This window comes from Gymnodraco acuticeps, unplaced genomic scaffold (assembly GCF_902827175.1).
Source record: "Gymnodraco acuticeps unplaced genomic scaffold, fGymAcu1.1, whole genome shotgun sequence".
NCBI lineage: Eukaryota > Metazoa > Chordata > Actinopteri > Perciformes > Bathydraconidae > Gymnodraco > Gymnodraco acuticeps.
In genome coordinates, this window is record NW_022992339.1 from 919,402 (window position 1) to 943,242 (window position 23,841).

Sequence of the window (23,841 nt, forward strand, 5' to 3'; positions counted from 1 at the left end):
CATGACCATTTACTTTTTTGGTGTAATAAAACATATTATGTAACTACTTCTACTTCTTTTGGTCATTATTATATTTGTATATGAATGTGTGCAAAGTCAAGGTGTCATTGTATAATTAAAAGATAAAACTGTGTCACAGTTTGATAAACCTCTTAAACCCATTCTTAATGTTAATATCTTTATTATAATATGTGATACTAATGTTTGTCATTATTTTAGCACAGCTGTTACACCAGCTTAGACATGCTCTATACTCTCCAGCCATTTGGTAATTTCAGTTCTGCTTGTAATAAAAGGAAGTCCATTAGTAAGAGGATATATTTAGAGAGAGTGCCTCACCCGGTTTTTCCTCCAGGCTTTTCCTTCACGCCCATTTTTCAAAACTAAACAGAAGGTGGAGTGAAGCGCTCCACGGAAATCCTTCTCCACCCAAGTTATGAATTAATGTGTGCATCTGGACCCGGTGACGACATTACCTATTGACGCAGCAACCACTGTAAGTTATATTCTTGTTTAATTAGACTTCTCTGTTTCATTTATTCGACTCTGTATAAATTGTTATTGTAGCTTAAACAGCTAAATCGCGTTTGAGAGATTTTAAATCTCAGATCTGCTCAGGCGAAACCTGCTTTACAGGTCTCAGCACTCAAGCCTGCATTAATATAGGCACGGCCAGTCTATTGATAGCGTGAAGTACAACCGCGTGACTCAGTCATTTTTTACCTTAAAAAGCATTTAAATACCGCATTTAAAATCTGATGAACTCAGTGTGCATCTGGACCCGGTGACGACATTACCTATTGACGCAGCAACCACTGTAAGTTATATTCTTGTTTAATTAGACTTCTCTGTTTCATTTATTCGACTCTGTATAAATTGTTATTGTAGCTTAAACGGCTAAATCGCGTTTGAGAGATTTTAAATCTCAGATCTGCTCAGGCGAAACCTGCTTTACAGGTCTCAGCACTCAAGCCTGCATTAATATAGGCATGGCCAGTCTATTGTCGCCCATCAGCTGTAGATAGTTAACTAATTAGAGGGCCGTGGCCCTACAGCTGTGAGAACTGAGCAATCAGGCGTCCATTTCGGGTAGCTCTTTCCTGGAGCGTCAGCTTCAGCGTCAGACAGCCGAAGACTGACAAAGACATTGGAGTCCTGCGGGAGTAAGACTGACAAAGACATTGGAGTCCTGCGGGAGTCACGAGGGAGGCAAAGAGGAGGCAAATCCTACTCTGATTCAGCTGGTGTCTTATTTATCTTTTCTTTAGTTTTCTAGCCCCTCATGCTATAATCATGTGTATTTTCTCCATTCCTGTTCATGTGTCTTCTCGCAATTATCACTGGCCCCGTGTATCTCCTAATCGATATAACCGGCCTGCTCTCGTCTATCCCACGTGCTCCACTGAGATCCAACATCTAGTTTCTGGTGGCCTGTGGAATTGCCAGTCAGCTGTTCCTAAGGCTGACTTCATCTCTGGCTACGCCTCCCTGCAGTCTCTGGATTTCCTTGCTCTCACTGAGACCTGGATTACTCCATCCAACACATCCACCCCAGCAGCTCTCTCCACTGCATATTCCTTCTCCCATACACCCAGACCCACTGGCAGAGGAGGTGGCACTGGTCTCCTGCTCTCTCCCAAATGGAGCTTTTCCCTCTTCAAGCTACCTAACTTCACTCCTTCCACCTTTGAATTCCATGCCGTCACAGTAACCCATCCTATACAGTTAACCATTGTTGTTCTCTACCGTCCACCAGGCGCCTTGGGGGACTTCTTGGAGGAATTAGATAATCTCCTCTCACTCATCCCTGAAACTGGCCCTCCCGCTGTACTTCTCGGAGACTTCAACCTCCAGACGGGGAAGATAGACGAACTAACATCTCTGTTAACCGCCTTTGCTTTCTCACTGTCTCCGTCCCCACCGACTCATAAAGCTGGCAATGTCCTTGATCTCATATTCTCAAGGAACTGCGCTACTTCTAACCTCTCTGTAAACCCGCTCCACACATCCGATCACTTCTTCATTTCATTCTCTCTATCCCTTTCCAAACATAACAAACTAATCTCTTCCCATCCTGCACTTGTCCGCCGTAACCTTCGCTCCCTCTCCCCCTCTACCTTTGCCTCATCGGTGCTCTCAGCCCTCCCTTCCTCTGATTCGTTCCAACTCCTGCCTCCAAACTCTGCTGCAGAAACTCTCCTCTCTACTCTCTCATCCACTCTGGACTCTCTCTGTCCTCTCACATCTCGGCAGGCTCGTCAGTCCCCTCCTGCTCCCTGGCTAAATGATGCACTGCGTGTTAATAGAACCGTCCTTAGGGCAGCAGAGCGGAAATGGTGGAAATCCAAACACCGTGACGACCTCCTAACCTATCAAGCTCTCCTCTCCTCTTTCTCTGCTTCGATCTCTCAGGCAAAAAGCACTTTCTTTCAAGATAAGATCCAATCTTCCTATTCCAATCCTAAAAAACTATTTTCCATCTTCTCCTCCCTCTTGGACCCTCCAAAAGCTCCTCCCCCCTCCTCACTTCTGTCAAGCGACTTTGTTACTCACTTTGAAAAAAAGGTTGATGATATTTGCTCTTCTTGTTCTGACTCACCTTTACTCACCGCTGGGTCATCAGACCCTCCTTCCACCAACACACTTACCTCCTTTTCCCCTCTCTCTCCAAGTGAGGTTCTTACCCTCATTACCTCTGCCCGCCCTACCACCTGTCCTCTGGACCCTATCCCTTCAAACCTCCTTCAGACTATCGCTCCTGATATTCTACCGTTCCTCACCCATTTCATCAACACTTCTCTAACTTCTAGTCACTTTCCAAACAGTCTCAAGGAGGCAAGAGTAAACCCTCTCCTAAAGAAACCCACTCTCAATCCGTCTGATGTTATAAACTACAGGCCTGTCTCTCTCCTCCCGTTCCTGTCTAAATCACTTGAACGCGCTGTCTTTAAACAACTCTCCTGTTATCTCAATCGGAACAACCTTCTGGATCCGCACCAGTCTGGTTTCAAGGCAGGTCACTCCACAGAAACTGCTCTCATTGCTGTCACGGATGAACTGCACACTGCCAAAACTGCATCCCTCTCCTCTGTCATCATCCTATTGGACCTGTCTGCTGCATTCAACACGGTAAATCATCAGATTCTCCTTCGCACTCTCCAAAAACTTGGAGTTTCAGGCTCTGCACTTTCCCTCCTCACCTCATACCTCAAAGACCGTACCTACAGGGTGACTTGGAGAGGGTCTGAGTCCGACCCTTGTCAATTTACTACGGGGGTCCCTCAGGGCTCTGTTCTTGGTCCCCTCCTCTTCTCCCTGTACACAAACTCGCTCGGATCAGTCATTAGCCCGCATGGTTTTTCTTACCACTGCTACGCTGATGACACCCAATTAATTCTGTCCTTTCCCCGCTCAGAGACCCAGGTCGTTGCACGCATTTCTGCTTGTCTAGCTGACATCTCTCAGTGGATGTCTGCTCACCACCTCAAGCTCAACCTTGACAAGACTGAGCTGCTCTTCCTCCCGGGAAAAGATTGACCCACTCTTGACCTAACAATCAACATCGGCACCTCAGTTGTTTCCCCGACTCAGACTGCAAGGAATCTGGGTGTGATCCTAGATAACAACCTGTCCTTCACTGCAAACATTGCTGCTACAACCCGTTGCTGCAGATACACGCTTTACAACATCAGGAGGATACGTCCCCAGCTGACTCAGAAAGCGACTCAGGTTCTGGTCCAGGCTCTCGTCATCTCACGCCTAGACTACTGCAACTCCCTCCTGGCTGGTCTACCTGCATGTGCCATCCGACCTCTGCAGCTCATCCAGAATGCAGCGGCTCGTCTGGTCTGGTCTCCTAAATTCTCCCACACCACTCCGCTCCTCCGCTCCCTTCACTGGCTTCCGGTAACTGCTAGAATCCACTTCAAGACACTGGTACTTGCTTACCATGCTGCGAATGGATCTGGCCCTTCCTACATCCAGGACATGGTTAAACCGTACACCCCAGCGCGTGCACTACGCTCTGCATCAGCCAAACGACTCGTTGCGCCCTCGCTGCGAGGGGGACCCAAGTTCCCATCGGCGAAAACACGTGGGTTTGCTGTCCTGGCTCCAAGATGGTGGAATGAGCTCCCCATTGACATCAGGACGGCAGATAGCTTGCACATCTTCCGGCGCAAACTGAAAACTCATCTCTTTCGACTCCACTTCGAGCAATAGAACTATTATCGAAGCACTTTTATACTAATAAAGGACTGGCTTACCTAAAGCCAGTTGAGTAGCACTTGAAATGTTTGGCTCTATGAAACCTGATGTACTTATATGATTCTGTTTTCTTCAAGGTTGTGTCTTCCTGGTCGAATGTACTTATTGTAAGTCGCTTTGGATAAAAGCGTCAGCTAAATGCAATGTAATGTAATGTAATGTATTGTAATGTCTCGTTTTCTTCCCTTTTCACCATCAAAAATGTGATAAAAGTTTTCTTGAGAAAAATAAAGAGAAAACATTATTAGTTTTCACATGGAAGTGAAACTTAATGGTTAGAAACTGTAAAATCCCCTTTACATACACCACATAACTGGCATATCTACACTCCTGATTCTCTCAATAATCACATTTCATCTCCCTCATAGCTGAATCATCTTCATATGAATGTCACAAAGTGAATCCAGCCTTGAAGGTGAACACATAGTAATAAAAGACTGATCTTTTGACTCATTAACAGAAGAAACTCTGTTGCCAGCATACCATGTACTGCAGCCTGCAGTTAGACTGGTTGTGAAGCGAGTCCCTCCCACAGGAAATAGCTTCAGCGCACCAGCTTCAGGTTTCACTAGAGAGGAGCTGACAACACAAGTCCAGAAGTCACAAGCTGGTGAGTCGCTGTTGTTGTAATTTGACTAACTATTATCCTTCAAAAAGTGTGAATCATGGGTCAACATCTTACTGGGGAATGTGACAGAAACCTGAGAGGCCTTTTCTGTGTGCTAATATGTGTGTATGTTTGAGTGCTTTAGGAGGAAGACGGAAACGGAGAGAACACTAAAATAATTTAGACCGGCTTCTCTGTTTGTGATCGGCTGTGAACAAAGGATAGAAGTGGCTTCTTTTTTGTGTTTTACATTTAATGGTGACGTTTAATGTTATTTAATAAGTCCTTCCCAATTTGAATTTCCTCCTATTTTCCAGGATATCATGTGTGTTTAACCCCTGACCCTGAATATCCTAAAGTGAGCAGAGTAACATCCGAAGCGTCTGCTGACCTTTGACCTGCAGGTCTATGTTTTCAGTTTCTGCCGGGATAAGAAGGGCTTTAGTGACTGTGTGTGTAATAAAAAAAACTATCTCTTGTATCTCTCACTCGCGTATATTTCTGTGTGTGAGTGTGTATATATCTGTATCTGAATGTGTGTGTGTCAGGTATAGGAGAGTTATAAGCTATCTGTGAATCCTAATGATGTTAGAGTTGGTGCTTACACAGCTATGAATCGGCAGTACAGCATTATGTCTGGTAGGTTAAAAGGTTTTAATTGGGAGGGAAAGTCAACTACTAGAAAATCATTGAAATATGACAACAAAGGCCGGGCAGGTGTTGTAGAGAATCCAGCATACTGCTTCTGACAAGGTGTCAAAGATACAAGGGCTACTACGGCAACCAAATGTAAATTTAACTGAGCACAAAACTTTAAAACGCCATGTAACACTAAATATATGCCATGTGAGGGGTGGAGTGGCATCTATGATGTCTGCTTTCCCCAGCCATGCACTGACCCCTGCTGACTTAATCATCTGCACGGCATTATCTACAGAAGCATGGAACAGGAAAAAAGCTCTTTAGGAATAAAGCAATAATACTCTTCACAGAAGAATCATGAGGAGTTGAAAGATCATGCCCCTGGGGCCCACCGAGCATGGAAAGTTCCTGCCGAGCAGTTCTTGAGCACTGGGAAGTTGAGTGGGAGAAGGAACCATAAATGTAGCATGCAAGGATTTAATGCCCAGTTCACGAGCAGGGACCACGCCACAACAGTGTGATGTTTGTCGGTTTATTGCAAGAAGTAACAATTAATTGATATGGAGGGGTTGATGAGATGTTCTGGTCTGGGAGGATGTGCTGTGGTCCGTGCAGAGGGAGACTGAGTGGGGGTTCCGTCTCCGGCATGATCTGCTCGGGCTGATTACGGGCCCCCAGAAAGAGTCAGATTAAATTGAGCTGAGTTGAGCGTGTGCATGTCTGAGATGTTTAGATTGTTGCTGATGTAAGCGTGGTAAGCTCGTTGGAGATTTCTCTTTTTCCATTGTTTGCCTCCTGGGTTCTGTGACGTGTGAACACCCAAATCAACAACAAATGACCGGATTGGCCCAAATGGACCAATCCGCGGAGCACCTCACACACCAGGACCCCTTGGCTAACTAACAGGGAGTCCCATTGACTTGCATAGAGCTCCCTGAACGCTGGTAATAGACGAGTTGGGATGGCGGAGAAATGCTCTCCGCAGACTCATTCTCACAGCGTTATAAACCTTTTTCTTACTCAATATCAAGCCACACTTATTGTTTTTACTTCGGCTGTGAGTGTTTGTGTGTGCTCAGGATGAGTTTCGCTTGTTCTAGCTGTATCGCCGACCCGGAAACCTGTCCGCTCGTCGCAGCAGCTCGCAGCAACGAGCCTCGCAATGTCCCGACCAATCAGAGCACACTGGGCTCACAGGGAGGTGGGGGCAGGAGCTCCAACAAGCCGTTTAGGACAGAGAGTGAATACACATACTTTACAGAGATGCTGTATGAGAAACCAATGTGAGTTTGGAACATTGCACGATTTAAATCTTTTCTAGTAGACCTCAACAATGGAAATATGATCAGTAGAAATGGCCATGACATGGGACCTTTAAAAAGAACAATCGGTTTAGAGGAATTATGATATTGAATACGCCAATTTAAAAAGGTGGGTTTTCAGGCAGGATTTGAAGGTTGAGAGTGAGTCCATATTGCGGAGTAGGTGCATCCACAGTGTATTCTGTAGTTACTGTGTACACAAACTATGTTTAATCAACTTGATTTTCTCCACACATGTTTCTCTCTCTTGCAGCTCTGTGCCATGAAGTCCTCCTCCCTCCTCCTCCTCTCCTTCCTCCTGGGTGTGTGTGGTGTTCAGGGGGCTTCAAGTTTTAGAATCTGTGCCTTTAACCTCCATCACTTTGGGGAGTCCAAGGTCAAGAAGAGCAATGTTGTGCATACTCTGGCCAGGGTGAGCAATACTCGGATGTCTTTAACTTGAATGTGCCTTTTGAGATAACATGCCTGACGTTTTAACCACCTTCTCTTGATCAGTAAGCACTGATTCCAGCTGAGGTCCATTTTTAGTGACATTACATTACTATTGAGACAAAACAATTCAAATGAACCAGAGCTTCCTTATTACAGTGCAAGTCTGGGATATGTATTATTATTTCACATTTTAAAGTATATCGTGGGTGTTTGAACTGTAATATGCAGCAAAACTTATTTGGTATAGTCTATAAACTAAATAAATATATGTAAATTGATTTATACAATATTCTAATTCCAGGTTACATTTCTATTTCCACATTCCAAGTCCAGGTTCCATTTTTTTTTAATTTTGCAATTAGAAATTCATATTCAAAATTCAAGTTCCAATTCTAAATTCCTATCCCAAGGGTGCGGTCGAATTGTCCTATCGTCTTTCTCTAACCACTGTTGCTTGACCTCTGTGTGAAACGTCACAGGGTTAAGGAATAGTGGACAGGAGAATTCAAAAGGACTTAGGAAAAGACGACCGGGCTTCAAGAAAATCAGACTGCACTTACACTATCCAACGTTTATGACTATATACAGTCTATGGTTTATGATGAGCCAGCGGATGTTATTAATGTGCGTCTGCAGTGGGGGAACTACAGTTCTCTGTACAGAGGACTACTCTAAGCGCACATAGATACTTTGCACCGTGCACTATCATGGTGTTGTTCTATGCAGGCTTTATGAATGTGGACAACAGTGAAAAATATATTCTTCATTAGGCCTGAACTGAAATAAAAAGTTGTACATCTCTCTTAATCCAGGTGTTATAATAACTACCATGGTATTCACAGGCCATGGTAGTTATTCTATACATAGCTATGGTCTGAATAAACAAAATGCAATGAAATTCACTTCAGTGTGTTACAAAGCTAATCACCTTTCATTGCTGTGCTGTGTTGCAGATCATCACCCGCTGTGACGTGTGTTTGCTGCAGGAAGTGAGAGACATGAAAGGGAAAGCCGTACCACAGCTGCTCGACCACCTCAACAGGTTTCACACACACATTCAGCACACACACCTGCAGTCACACAATGCTGTGCTGTGAATGAGAGAATGACAAACAGCAGCACCAACAGTGTGTCTTCTGTCCAGGTACGACCCTGATCATGAGTATACCTCTGTGGCCAGCGAGCGGCTGGGCAGGTCCTCCGCGTACCAGGAGCAGTACGTGTTCGTCTACAGGTGAGCGGACATGGAAACACGTGCTTCGTTCTTCACAAAAACATAAAGACAATTAACCAATTTGTTTTTTTACAAAAATTACTTAAAGGGGACCTATCATGCAAAATGCACTTTTGTATGTCTCTCATACATAAATATGTATCCCCGGCAGTGATGGGGTCGTTACTGCCCAACATGAGGCCCCACGCAAAGTTATATGATGAGGCCCTCTGTTGCACAAGCGTCAACGGGGGCAGGGGTGCTAGTGGAGCCTCGCAGTGGCGAAACCGTACCGCGCCACACTAATTGCGCCGCATAAGCGCATAGTGCGCCACATTTTCGGCTCAGTTGAGGCTCCCTCCTCAATATGAAGACCCCTCCGCAAGGTGAGGCCCCACGCAGTCTGCATGATCGGCCTGTAGAGAGGGACGGCCCTGATCCTATCCATGTGAACCTGTTTTATTTGTTGGTGGACCTCACCTCCTCTAGGGGGGTCCAGGGGCATGCACCCCCGGGAAGATTTTTTCTTTAAATTGAAGTTAAAGGCGTCAATCGGGTGCACTTTGAGGGGAAATTAAGAGATTTATGGATACAGCTCTCAACACTCATATGAAACAGAACTGTTTATATTTAAATAATCAAATAACCACAGTCATTATGCTCACAACAGTGGTTGCGTTAGACTTTTTCGTTGTCCGTCATTTTGACGGACAGGATCGTAAAATTTCCGTCATAATCCATTATTATCAGTCATTTTATTTTTCATGTTTTAATGATGAGATGAGACCTATTTAATATTTATGTTTGGGTACTGAGCAGCAAATGCTCATTCATTCATGTTTTAATGATTCATACAGAACTTTTAAGGCAATGGAGAAAAAAAAAGATGAACAGAGACACCGACCGTGTGGTCACTTTTCATGTCAACACGAACATGAATGATTTATTTGTTCCTGCACTGACGGCACAGCGGAGGGAGCAGAGCCCGCTAAAAACACTGTGACCATTGTGCCTAAACAGGCAAATATGAACCATGCCATCGTTTTAAATGAGATAATTACAATCAGAATATGAACAAAACATTTACAAGAACAACTCAATTGACCTGCTGTAGCCTGAACGCTGATTTCTGCATCATCGTGCACCCTCGGACAAATCCGTTACTCATCTTAGCTTTTCTACAGATGTCGCAGAACATTTTGCCATCTTCCCTCCTCAGCCATTTAAACTCTTGCTCCCACTGAACCCGGTACTCCCGCTTGAACTCCTTGCCACTTGCTTGCCCCTCTGCCGCTGGCTGAACGTTGTCTATTTTAGTCTTACTGGCTTGTCCTTCATCCTCCACCGCATCAATCCCTCTTTTTTCACCTCGTTTATCCACACCATCACAATTACTGGGCTTATTAAAAAAGCTTCGGACGATCAGCTGCCGTGACATTTTGCGATTGCTAAAGCCGGTTAATAGCTAATTAATATACACACACTCGCCACCAACTGGACAGGGGTGTGAATGACTAAATAATAGTTACAGACTACAGTAGAGTACAGTAGATCGCCCTCAGTCTACCTGGCCACTAAGGATGTAATATAATGTGGGACGCTGGTGGACATTTTGGCGCTGTTCCGAGTTGTGCAATCTGTCAAAATGACGGACTGCTTTCAGATTTTTCCGTCATTGTTAGAAAAAATCCGTCATTGATGGAAAATATTCGGTTAACGCGACCTCTGTTTCACAACCAATAACACATAATTGATAAACTCCTCTCTCCTATCTTTAATTTACCTAGTCTGCATATTTTATTTTTATTTATGCATATTTGACTAATCACTCCCCTTTCAAACCGTGTTTTTATATTTTTTACTGACCTATATTGTCAAGTTTCCCGGGCTGATTTTTAGTCCCAGTCCGCCCCTGCCTCACTGAGCTGACGTTATCTCTCTCAGTTTGACAGGAGAGGACTCTCTCTCTCCTTATTTTTGAAACAGCTTCTAATCTCCGTTAGCTCCGAGCTAGCACCAGATGCTAACAACAACAACCTCCGTAACTGGTGCTCTCTCTCTCTCTCTCTCTCCTCTCTCTCTCTCTCGTCTCTCTCTCTCTCCTCTCTCTCCTCTCTCTCTCTCTCTCCTCTCTCTCTCTCTCTCTCTCTCTCTCATCTCTCTCTCCTCTCTCTCATCTCTTCGTCATCATCCTCTCTCTCTCTCCTCTCTCTCTCTCTCTCTCTCTCAACGTAAGCGTGACGTATGCGGTTCTTGCTTCTAGACCGAAACAATTTTGGTGCTTGAAAAGCATCGGTTTTCGGAGCTTAGAAAAACCGATGCTTTCTCGGTTTTTCAATTTTATTTTAATTGGCACCGCTGCGGTGTGAACAGGAAAAACCGGTGTTTTAACCGGGCATAACAGGGCTGCAAAAGAGGGATATGAGGGATTTCTAAAATGCATGATCTGTTTTGACATGATCTCATAGACATGTTTTTATATATTTGTATATATCTGAGACCCATAATATATGCCTAAAAATAGCATAATAGGAGACCTTTAAAAAAAGAAAACAGACTTATTTATTAAAGATACACCTTACTTAAAAAAACAAATCAAAATATTTTTCTAAATGGATTTCATTTTGGAAAGAAATCACCAAACTCTCCAATAATTACCTCGGTTTGGAAGAATCACCTCATTACTTTGTTTTTCAAAAATTAAAAAAATTACTTCACTTACCTCACTTTGCTAATATTTTCAAAAAAGTGTAATTGTTTTAAAGAATAATAAACGATTTCAACAAGGACAAAACTTTCCAAATATTGACTATTTAAAATTGATAAATAATTGCTTTACTTTTTTTTTAATCCTCAGTTAAACGTTTTTTCAAAAATATCTCATTTTGTGACTGTGTGCAGGACTGACACGGTGTCAGTGACCGGACAGTATCAGTACCCTGATGATCGTGAAGGAGACGTTGATGCTTTCTCCAGAGAGCCCTTCATTGTCCGCTTCAAAGCTCCGAAGACAGGTGAGCCCTCTGACACTCACCTTCTGAGGTCATTAAAGTCGTGGTGCAGCTGAGCCATGTAAACCCTTTCCTCCACCCCCCTCTTGTATCTTCAGATATAAAGGAGTTTGTCCTCATACCTCAGCACACCACTCCAATCAACACCACTAAAGAGCTCGATGCACTTTATGACGTTTTGCAACATGTGAGGAAGATGTGGAAAACTGAGGTAAAGATCATTTTGCCGAATATTATTGGGAACACAGTTTTAATTAAGCCCATTACGATTCTGTAGCCTCATCGTCGTTGTGTGTGTGTGTGTGTGTGTGTGTGTGTGTGTGTGTGTGTGTGTGTGTGTGTGTGTGTGTGTGTGTGTGTGTGTGTGTGTGTGGTGTGTGTGTGTTGTGTGTGTGTGTGTGTGTGTGTGTGTGTGTGTGTGTGTGGTGTGTGTGTGTGTGTGTGTGTGTGTGTGTGTGTGTGTGTGTGTGTGTGTGTGTGTGTGTGTGTGTGTGTGTGTGTGTGGTGTGTGTGTGTGTGTGTGTGTGTGTGTGTGGTGTGTGTGTGTGTGTGTGTGTGTGTGTGTGTGTGTGTGTGTGTGTGTGTGTGTGTGTGTGTGTGTGTGTGTGTGTGTGTGTGTGTGTGTGTGTGTGTGCAGAACGTGATGCTTCTCGGGGATTTCAACGCTGACTGCGGCTACCTGGCTAAGAAGAACAGGAAGCACGTGAGACTGCTCACAGCGAGGAACCTCTACTGGCTGATCCCAGAGAAGACGGACACCACTGTGAGATCCAGCACCTCCTGCACCTACGACAGGTGAGCTCACACTCCTGAATGTCCAACAGACCCAGGACCTTTTACTACAGGCTATAAGCTTTCAATGTCATGTACCTAAGGATTATGTCTCAGGAATATAACTTAAGGGTGTGTTTTTACACAAGAGCTAACACGGTTTTTGATTTCTGAAACATAAATCACTAGAAATAAGCTTTCCATCCCGGTCTTCAAATCAATAAGACTGTTTTTTTTAAGATATATTATTCAAAATGAACATATTGCCTTATTGAGGAGGCATACAGTCCAAAAAGTATAGCTGGTATATGTAGCATATATTTTCTAAGGATAATTGGCAATGTGAATGACAGTCATGAGTGTATAAAACCAATTACATGTTAATATTTATGAATCAAAACTGTACAATGACATAGCCGGCAGTGCTGAAGAAAAGTCAGTTTAGCTTAGTTTACCTGGGCTCCATTAGCAAAGCCCATCCCTACAACTTCATAAAATATCACATTTTATGATGCCTTAAGTCTTTGACTTTCAGAAAAATTAGAAAACATCAGTAACATGTGTTTGTTGTTCTGTGTGACACAGGATCGTTGTGCACGGAGAAAGGTTTGCCAGATCTGTCGTGCCTACTTCAGCTGCCCCGTTTAACTTCCAGCAGGCATACCGACTCTCAGAGGACCAGGTAACGGGGTGTGTGTGTGTGTGTGTGTGTGAGAGAGAGAGTGTGAGTAAGCCCAGATTCTGTTTGTCTGATGTGTGCTGAGGCTGGTTTCCTGTGTGGTTTCTGTGCAGGCGCTGGAGGTGAGCGACCACTACCCGGTGGAGGTCCTGCTGAAGGGCGCTGCAGACAGGGTGTCTCTCAGTGTCGGGACGTTTCTGTCTTTGTTTGTCCTCAAAATGTTAACATGATGTCAACACTGATGAGACTTTCCTGATTCTCCAACCTGTGGAGTCCAACTGACCACCTATCACCGAGCACAGGAATGTTAGGTTCAGGGTTATGAAAAACAAAACAAAATATTACTGGAATTTGTCATTATGAACATCGACCTGTTTATCTGCATAGGAGTATGATGCACTGCAGAGAACACAGTATGATGGACATGTTGAAAACGTGGATGGAGTTCATTTTCTCTTTCAGTTTAGGACAAATTGGACCCTTTCATTAATCCTCTCAAATTGCTCCAAAGCAGAGAGGATGAGCTCACATTAGCTGCTCCAGAATAATAAAGCTGCCTTCTACAAACTGGCAGCAGTATCATCAAAACTCTAAAAGATAATTAATGCAAAAACATGATTATTAGACAATACATTCTTGTGTCCAGGATTGAAATCTAAGTGACTCAGAGTTCTCAGGTGAAATAAGTAGTTTAAGTTAATAAACCATTAAGCTAAAGGAATAATTAAAGTTCTTCAACATTATAAATCGACTCGAGCAAATGAAATAATGACATTGAGTAAAATGTGATACTATAATTTATGAATGAATGTATCTTTAACATAATGCTTAATAATACAGAGAAAAAGGTGAGCTTGTTGCCAATATTATAAATGTAATTTTACATTTTCATGTTGGAATGTAGAATATATTTTATTTTATATATGATGGACTTCTTTAAGCAAATGCACATTTTGTAATGAAATGTAAAAGCTGAATGAGTTCATATGAATCGGATAAGGTTTGTGGTGTGGTGTGTGTGATATGTACATATTTCTGGACTCAACACTTGTATCATTACTGTATGTTTCTTTGATTTGATACTGACAAAAAGAGAATGGCAATAAATATTAGGGAGGAAAGATCCTGCAATCAATTCTGTGTAATAACCACACAGCAAATTATGAAATGTATTATTTCCTTCCTCTTTTTCTCTTTCCTCAATGCAGTTTCTGTTTGGTGTATAATTTTATTTTCTTATTCTCTGTTCGGAATTCAGTTTTCTCTCAAAACACAATCATTTCTTTGTCATAAATCATGACTTCAATATTATATATGAGCTTTTATATAAAAATCTGAACAGACTTATTAACAATCTCAGATATCTGGCTCCAATTCATTGAAATTCAAAAAATCCTGTTTCTTTAGTCGTGGAATGCAGGCAAAACAACGACTCATCAAATATTATAATCAATATGTCTGTCCGATACAATTCAGGTGTGATTAAACTGTCTAGTTGTCACAATCGGAACGTAAAGTCATGAGCCTGATCCTTACAAATAAATGGTGAGTGAACGTTATGTCAAGTTAACACCAGCAAGCATGTGTATTTGTGTCTCACGAAAGCCAACTGCTGTAGTTTGGAATCTGAGATCAAATGAAGGATCTGATTTGTCTCTAAACATTCCTGAGATGTGTGTGTGCACGTGTTGGTACATGTTATTCACAGGATATGGATCTCTATTAGTGCTGCTTCTGCACTTCATACTTACGAAATCTTACCTTTACCTGCTATAAATAACTATTTCAAACTTTACCGTCCTCAGTAAAATCACTCAGGAGGTCTTGAATCATTCTTTAGAATCTAAAGTTTAGATCTGTATTTTATAACTAACAATATACTGTTAGCTATTTATACTCTGTATGGCAAATAGTAACGCTTGTTATTACCTCACAGTACTACCACTGCTCTCACCGAGGTTATGCATGACCCCACAGTCCTCAAATATACTCTCAGTGCATGCTGTTCATGTTATGAGTAGGAGGATTTTGTTTAGTTGATGACAATGCACATTCTTTTTTTCGTTGCACTTTATGTTTTTTATTGTGCATATAAACCTTTCTGAACATTTGTTCGTTAACATTTCTTGATGTAAGCTTTTTCTACTTACCAAAAAATACACTGTTGTACTATGTTAGGAACCTTGACTCAATAGCTTGGAGGACTCAAATGCACAACCCAGAGACAAAAAAGGTTTGAAGAAAAATAATCTTTACTTGCAAAAAACAAAATCACTCTTTGAGAGGAAATAACAAAATGACAAAAGTAAAGCGCTCTCATGGAGGGAAAAAGGCAAAACACTGAATATCTTTAAGCAATGGCTTAGATCTGGCTTCTTGGGACAATGAACAAGACGAACCGACAAATAACAAGGGGAGACAGGACAATATATACATGAGGTAAGTGGGCACAGGTGGAAACAATCAGGGGCGGGGCAGACACTGACGATGGCGGGGAAAAGGAACCAGAGCAGGAAGTAAAGGGACCTGGAATGAGACAAGGTGAGTATAAAATAAAACAGGAAGTGGAACATAAACTAAACTAACATGAACATGACGAACACAAACATGACAAAACTTAACATAATTGACGGGACACTACAGTACCCCCCCTTCTAGGGCCGACTCCCGACGGCCCAGGCTGCTCAGGGTGACGATCATAGAAGTCACTGATGAGTGTCTTGTCCACAATGAAAGTTGAGGAGACGCAACAACGTTCCTCAGTGCCGTAACCCTCCCAATCGACCAAGAATCGTCGTCCTCGGCCCCGTTTGCGGACCACCAGAAGTCTCCTGACTGTGTACACCGGGCCACCTTCGATGATCCGGGGTGGTGGAGGGGGCTTGGAGGCGGGAACCAGAGTGCTCTCTCGAAGTGGCTTGAGTTTGCTCACGTGAAACGTGGGATGGACCCTCAAAGATCTGGGGAGTTTGAAGCGCACAGAGACAGGGTTAATGACTCTTGAAATTGGGATAGGACCCACAAACCTCAGTGCCAACTTCTTGGAGTGAACGTGTAGGGGTAGATCCTTGGTGGAAAGCCAGGCTTTCTGGCCCGCCCTGTAGAGGGGGGCCGCACGCCGGTGACGATCCGCCGCTGACTTAATCCGGGTCGAGGTCCGGAGTAGCGCCTGCCGAGCACCGGCCCAAACCCGCCGACAGCGTCGGACCATGGTGTGCGCGGATGGAACCTTGACTTCTTCCTCATTAGCAGGGAAGAGAGGAGGTTGGTACCCGTTAGCACACTGGAAAGGGGAAAGACCCGTGGCAGCCGAGGGGAGAGTGTTGTGGGCATACTCTACCCAGGTAAGGTGATCGCTCCAAGTGGTCTGCTTCTTGGACACGAGGCACCTGAGGCATGTTTCGAGGTCTTGGTTCAGGCGCTCTGTCTAACCATTGGACTGCGGGTGATAACCGGAAGATAAGCTGACAGTGGCGCCGAGGAGCTGGCAAAACTCCTTCCAGAAGTTGGAAATGAACTGTGGTCCTCTGTCGGAAACTATGTCACTGGGGAAACCATGGATTCTGAACACGTGAGTTAACATGACCTCTGCCGTCTTCTTGGCAGAGGGAAGTTTGAGCAGAGGAATGAAATGTGCCATCTTTGAGAAACGGTCTACCACCGTCAGGACGGTAGTGTTACCTTTGGAGGGCGGTAGTCCAGTCACAAAGTCCATGGAGATGTGCGACCATGGTCGCTGAGGCACTGGGAGGGGCTGGAGCCGACCCATTTGGGCCTGGGACGAGGTCTTATTCCGGGCACACACTGGACAGGCCGCCACGTACTCGGAGACCTCTTTTTTCATGGCCGGCCACCAGAACCGCTGCTTTATGGCAAACATTGTTCGTCGGACGCCCGGATGGCATGTGAACTTGGACGTGTGAGCCCAGTGGATTACCTGAGAGCGTAAAGACACAGGGACAAACAAGCGGTTGCCTGGACAGTCGCTGGGTGCCGGGTTCACAACATTCGCCTGCTTCACATCTGTTTCTATCTGCCATGTTACCGACCCAACCACACAGTTCAGTGGAAGGATTGATACTGGTTCCTTGGCATTATGTTCAGGCTCAAAGAGACGAGACAGTGCGTCTGGCTTACGGTTTTGTGTACCGGGCCGAAAAGATAATGTGAAGTTAAATCTGCTGAAGAACAGCGTCCACCGGGCCTGATGTGAATTTAGTCGCTTGGCTTTCCTAACATATTCTAAATTCTTGTGGTCAGTCCAAACAAGAAATGGTTGTTCCGCCCCTTCTAGCCAGTGTCTCCCCTCCTCCAATGCTGCTTTGACAGCTAGTAACTCCTTGTTCCCCACATCATCATTTCTTTCAGCTGAGGTCAACTTACGCGATAGATAGGCACAGGGGTGCATCCTGTTATCCTCGGAGGATCTCTGGGACAACACAGCCCCTATGCCCTCGTTGGACGCGTCAACCTCAACCACAAACTGTCTCTGTGGATCTGGAACAGTGAGTACAGGTGCCGTGGTGAATATTTTCTTGAGGCATTGGAAGGCGGACTCGGCCTGGGAGATCCACTGAAAGGAGACTTTAGAGGAGGTGAGAGCATGCAAAGGTGCGGCTACAGAACTGAAGTTGCGTATAAACTTCCGGTATAAGTTGGCAAACCCCAGGAATTGCTGAACTCTTTTGCTGCTATCAGGAGTGGGCCAGTTGGCCACCGCACTGACCTTGGATGGATCCATCTGCACCTGATTGGCGGTGACAATGTAGCCCAGGAAGGAGACAGTGGTTGCATGGAAGTCGCACTTTTCAGCTTTCACATACAACTGATTCTCAAGAAGCTTCTGGAGAACTTGGAGAACATGCATGACATGAGACTGACTATCTGGTGAGAAAATCTAAATATCGTCCAGATACAAGAAAACAGAAACATTCAAATACTCTCTCAAAATGTCATTTACCATGGCCTGAAATACAGCAGGAGCATTACATAGTCCAAAAGGCATGACCCGATATTCATAATGTCCGCTTGGGGTGTTGAACCCCGTTTTCCACTCGTCTCCCTCTCTAATCCTGACGAGGTGGTAAGCATTCCTAAGATCGAGTTTGGTAAAACCTTTAGCTGTTTGAAGCAGTTCAAATGCTGAAGACATCAGCGGGAGTGGGTGGCGGTTCTTAACAGTTATTTTGTTCAATGGGCTGTAGTCAATGCATGGCCTGAGCGACCCATCCTTCTTACCCACAAAGAAGAATCCTGCACCAGCAGGTGACGAAGAGGGACGGATTATCCCCGCTTTCAACGAGGAGGAGATGTAATCGTCCATGGCCGCCCGCTCCGGTCCCGAGATGGAGTATAAGCGCCCCCTAGGGATGGGTGCGCCAGGCAGCAGGTCGATGGCACAGTCAAAAGGACGATGAGGGGGCAGTGACAGAGCTTTGGTTTTATTAAAAACCTCCTTAAGGTCATGGTAACATGAGGGGACCTTGGAAAGGTCAGGAAAATCTGAGCTTCTATCCGAAACTGCAACAGTTTGTGGGACTCGACAGGACATGGTCTCTGAGCTGAGTTGGGTTACTGGGGCTTTGGTGACAGCATGGTGGAGAAAATAGCCGGACTTACAGGTCTGTTCACAATTCCCTCCCCATCCCTTAATTTGTCCTGAACACCAATCAATATGTAGGTTATGTGTTTTTAACCAAGGAAACCCCAAAATCAGCGGATGTTGTGCTGAATTGAACAGATTAAACTGCATTATTTCTACATGATTATTATCAATTGTCACTTGAATGGGTTCCGTACAATCAGTTACTTTACACATTAGTCTGCCATCTAGGGCGCTGGCATTGACGGGATGCTTGAGAGGGACAGTCTTAATATTAAGGCGTTTAGCTAAACCCCAGTCTATGAGGCTTTCATCAGCCCCAGAGTCAATTAGAGCCCCCAGAGTATGTGTCTGACTGTTAGCTGTGACTTTAACCTGGGTGAGTGTGCGAGGAGGATAGTCAGAGGAAATCTTGCTCACCAGCGCCCTCCTCATGGTTGGTGAGCATGCCCTTTTCCCGGTGACCCGATACTGGCCGTGGGTGCTGTTTGAGCTGCATGAGTACACGGGTGGCTTCACCGGCAGGTGAGGTAACATCAAAAATCCTGCTCATAGTGTCTTTGAATGCTGTGAAAGTTCTACATATACTGGAGTCTCTTGACCAGTTAAATGGGAGGCCATAAATGCTATTTTAGCCTCATCTGACACAAATGCGGCTGGGTTAAGTTGATAATGCAGGTCACACTGGACTAGGAAGGTTCTGCAGTTGCCAGATTCACCTGAATATTTCTCTGGCGATGCCAACCGCAGTGGGACAGGAGAGAAACTGACCTCGGCTTGATTAGCAGCAGGATTAGCATCAGGTGGCGTAGCAGGAATCGGAGCTGTAGAAGTTGCCTCTAGATGAGTGAGGACTCTGTGGAGCTGTTCTGCCAGATGGTTCACCTGCGATGTGACAGAGGTTTGGAAATCCTCCTGGCGATCTGAAAGGTCTTTCACTCCATGACTAATGGTTTTTAGCTGCTCCTGGTGCTGATGGATGATGTTTCCCTGTGTGGACAGGGCGGTCTGGAGCGTCTTGGGGTTGGCTGAGTCCATACTGGTCGGTTCGTTCTGTTAGGAACCTTGACTCAATAGCTTGGAGGACTCAAATGCACAACCCAGAGACAAAAAAGGTATGAAGAAAAATAATCTTTACTTGCAAAAAACAAAATCACTCTTTTAGAGGAAAGAACAAACTGACAAAAGTAAAGCGCTCTCATAGAGGGAAAAAGGCAAAACACTGAATCTCTTTAAGCAATGGCTTAGATCTGGCTTCTTGGGACAATGAACAAGACGAACCGATAACTAACAAGGGGAGATCTTTTATATTTTGCATACTTTTCTATATTTCCTTTACTATGTACCAGTGAACAATTCTAACTAAATGTGAAAGCTTGGCTTTAAAATGTATTTTAATTTTAAAGTGAACATCATCAAACGGTGCACTGCTTACCTAGTGGCTAAAGTCACAGTATACCACATTCATTTACACCACATTGTTTTAAGTGTATTTAAGTGTCCTTTTCTGATGCCTGTTTTAAAGGTCCCATGTCATGGCCATTTCCACTGATCATAATTCCATTGTTGAGGTATACTAGAATAGATTTATACTGTTCAATTTTCCAAACTCACATTGGTTTCTCATACAGCATCGTACAATGTGTATTCATTTTCTGTCCTACACGGCTTGTTGGAGCTCCTGCAGACAGTCTGTGGTTTGTACTTGTTTAACTTTTGTCTAGTTTCTGAACAGATATGAGGAGATGTGAGCTCTGAGGGCTAACAGCTAACGCCTGATGTTGGTTTTGTGTTTCGTATTGAAGATGACGTCACGGCTCCGCCTACACTGCGTTACCATAGTTACTGCCCCAGCTACTAAACTGTAATGGAAACGCAGCATAAAGTGAGCCTGGCCTACCAAGGCCTAACTATACCGTACTGCCGTGCGAGGCTCGCACGTCTTAGCCCGCAGGGGCAACGTGAGTCGCCAGCGGGGCATGTTCTAAAAATAGCTCGCCAAGCAAATCCAAAATGTAAAAAATACACAAAACAAAAAAGGAAATGTAATTAAAAGAATCTGCCCTATGCATAAACAAAACCTCAATCAAAAGCCGCGTTCACACCGCGTACTTTGCAGTACTTAGTGCCGGCACTTAGTGCCCCGGTACTTAGTGCCGGCACTTAGTGCCCCGGCACTTAGTGCCCCGGCACTTATTACCCCAGGGCACTAATGGCACATTTCCACTGCAGCGGGGTAGCCCCGTTTAAGCGTCCCTAAGCGTCCTCGCTCAGGCCTCGAGCTGCCTCGCCGGCCGTCCGAGGCTGTGGCGCATTTCCATTACAGTTTAGGACCTGGGGTAGCAACGCAGTGTAGGCGGGGCGATCGGCTTCACATTTCGAGTTGTTCCGTCCAGCTCCCGCTGGATTTTATCATCCCCCAATGAGATGTAGGAACGTCGTCACCTCCTCGGTCGACCACGGTGTGCTTTTCTTTGACATTGCCATTTTTGTAGCTCCTCCGTTTACAAAAATGCTGTGTATAATAATGCTGCAAGCTTGCTTCTAGATATATATGCGATGCTAGGGATGATCTCGCGCGCGATCTTGTGACGATTCTCTCTGACCAATCAGCAGTCGAGAGTGTTGACTTCACTAGTTCAGCCCAGGCCCTGGCCTGATAGAACCACGATTTTATGGGGCCGGAAAAAGTACCCGCTAGCCGGTACTACGCTATATGGAAAGGCCACCAAAAACTGGCCTGGCCGCTTGAGGACGATTAAGGACGCTTAAACGGGGCTACCCGCTGCAGTGGAAATGCGCCATAAGTACCAATTGCGTTCACACAGAGTACTTTTACCTGAGGGAAGATTACGCAAATGAAGCCGCTGACGTCACTTCATCTTCTTCTGCTTTGGGTTTACTGGCAGGCCGCAAACCACTTTACGGCGTATACTGCCACCCGAAGTCCCCGGCCGGAAGTCCCCAGAGTTGGGGACTGGCTTCAGTAGAAGCTGCTGGGAGTCACAGCAGCTTCTACTGAAGCCTTCCAAGTAAATCGCCAGAACGCCGACACCTCCTCATCTCCACCGCTCCCATGTTTTTTTTTGTGTTGCCATAAGTTATTCTCTCTCCGTTGGTGCGCGGGGCTAATGCTAATAATGCTAATGCCACAAATACAATGGCAGCTTCACAAAACTTTTCAGTTTTACGGGGCGTGGTTTGCAATTCACCCAGCCAATCAGAACTGGGGCACTTTTTCCCCCCAGGATAGTACCACCTCTCAGCAGGCACTAAAAATGGGGGTAAAAGTTCCCGGCACTAAGTACTCTTTTTGGTGTGAACGCAACATAAGGGGTACTAACGGAACTAAACGGGAAAAGTATGGGGAAAAGTACTCCGGTGTGAACGCGGATATAGCGAACTCTATCTACTTACTATAACTCTATATCTATCTAACACCTCTCCTCCCCCCACCCCCACAATGAATATCGACCGATCACGTTCTTGCTTGATTTGCGGGACCAGCGTTGCAGTCAGGAAGAAAAGCAATATGGAGCGGCACCTCACCGCTTCATAAGGAGTGTGACCTTTCCTTCTGGCAGAATCTACACAACACATCAGCCCCATTGAACACAGCCTAGTCGTGCCAGGCTATACAACACATGAGGGGCAGTGTTTTACTGTGTACACACGCAGGGCCGCACCTGGCCAACTTGGGGCCCCAAGCGACATTGTGAGATGAGGTCCCCCCCAACCGACAGGAGTGAAAACATTTTTTTTGGAAACAAAGTAGGCTACTTTGCAAATATAATTCCTGTTCATTATTATTATCAACACAGTTACTTTTTTATACAGTGAGGTAAATGGTAAAGCGTTTACAGGTGAATACGTCTGCATTTCCTGCCAAATACTAGCCTCACAAAGATTAAAATATAATGAATGCAAATAAACTACTTCTACTAATAATAATAATCATAATCAATTCAATAATATAAATACTATATTATTTTTTGTAATATAGTCGAGACAAAACATGCTTATGACATGCTCAAAAACTGATATTTCTTAAATCTGAATTCAAATGTAGTTCCCTCTGTCAGCAATGTGTCAACAACTACACACACATTACTATCAGTATTTCTCTGTGTTGTGGTTGACATGACGATGACTGTTAGGAGTTAAGGGGAGAGGCTGAGCATCACCATGAAATGTGCAAATTGACATCAAAATGAATAAAAGGGGAAAAAATGCTCCATGTTTTTTTAGACAGACAGATTATCACTCTTCCTCCTGTACATTAGCAGATAAAAGGCATAACATACTTGAATGAATGGTAAATAAAGAATGCAGCCTGCGTGTAGGGAGGGGCGGCCCTGTACACATGCATCATTTCCACTGGTGACAGGGGGGCATGTGACATGTCCCCACCACTTTTCGAAATCCTGTTTCCCCCACTTTACAAATAGCTTATGTTTATTATTATTTTTTAACACGAGCGGTCATCGACACGGAGGAGCACACAGCCTCTGTGAGCGAGTCAGACACAGAGAAAGCGAGAGAGAGAGAGAGAGAGAGCTAGAGAGAGCACACCTTTATCTATTCAATATAGCCTAGTTGTAAAATATAAAGTAAGAAATCATTCCAATGTGTAGGCTACTATAGGACAGTAAAAAAAACAAAAAGCAGTTTAAAAGGGGAGTGATTAGTAAAATATGCATAAATAGAAAGAAAGAATGCTAACTATGTAACATAAGATAAGAATAAAAAAGTTTAAATGAGTTGTTATTTGTTGTGATCATATGGAACGCTCTCCCTGCGGAGATCCGCAACATCCCCACGCTTGACGCCTTCAAAAGGGCCCTCAAGACCCATCTGTTTACTAAGGCATTTGGCCAAACGATTTGTTATTGGTTGTGATCATATTCTAAAGATCATTGGATGGAGTGTTTGAGAGCAAAATGAATTTATGGATACAGCTCTCAAAGTGCAACAGATTGATGCATTTCACGTCAACATTTAAAAACAAATCTTCTTGGGGGTGCATGCCCCCGGACCCCCCTAGAGGATGTGAGGTCCACCCCCAAATAAAGCAGGTTAAAAATAATTAGATTGCATACATTTTCTTTTAGTAAACACTGAAAACGGGTCCCACAGACCCAAACAGCACACGAAGGTTAAAGGTAAGCATATAATAATGTTAAAATGTGCTAAATATATACACTGCAAAAAAACAAAAAAGAGGAGTAAAAGTAGCCCTCGACTTGTTTTATTTTTTGAAAGTAGCTCTCATCCTAAAAAAGGTTGGTGACCCCTG

General features: G+C 44.3%; 1 protein-coding gene across 3 annotated transcripts; it reads left to right on the plus strand.

The window, feature by feature from the left end:
• The first annotated feature begins 392 nt into the window (after positions 1-392).
• dnase1l1 (deoxyribonuclease I-like 1) lies at positions 393-14,078 on the plus strand. 3 transcript variants are annotated; one of them, XM_034208654.1, is made up of 10 exons: positions 393-496; positions 4,727-4,876; positions 7,091-7,249; positions 8,223-8,311; positions 8,414-8,503; positions 11,384-11,496; positions 11,592-11,704; positions 12,131-12,288; positions 12,850-12,946; positions 13,057-14,078. In XM_034208654.1, exons 3-10 carry the CDS (start codon positions 7,100-7,102, stop codon positions 13,171-13,173), a joined length of 927 nt encoding a protein of 308 aa, XP_034064545.1. In that variant the 5' UTR covers positions 393-496; positions 4,727-4,876; positions 7,091-7,099; the 3' UTR covers positions 13,174-14,078. The 3 variants fall into 3 exon arrangements, with proteins under 3 accessions (XP_034064545.1, XP_034064546.1, XP_034064547.1); XM_034208655.1 differs by lacking the exon at positions 393-496 and having other exon boundaries at positions 4,664-4,876; XM_034208656.1 differs by lacking the exons at positions 393-496; positions 4,727-4,876 and adding an exon at positions 6,741-6,798.
• Positions 14,079-23,841: the final 9,763 nt, after the last annotated feature.

What these genes read in the sequence shown, in the direction of transcription:
- dnase1l1 (XM_034208654.1), top strand. Translation starts at nt 7,100, where the DNA reads ATGAAGTCCTCCTCCCTCCTCCTCCTCTCCTTCCTCCTGGGTGTGTGT. An exon ending in CAGTACGTGTTCGTCTACAG is followed by an intron (nt 8,504 to 11,383) that starts GTGAGCGGACAT and finishes GACTGTGTGCAG; the next exon opens with GACTGACACGGTGTCAGTGA. An exon ending in ACCTCCTGCACCTACGACAG is followed by an intron (nt 12,289 to 12,849) that starts GTGAGCTCACAC and finishes TGTGTGACACAG; the next exon opens with GATCGTTGTGCACGGAGAAA.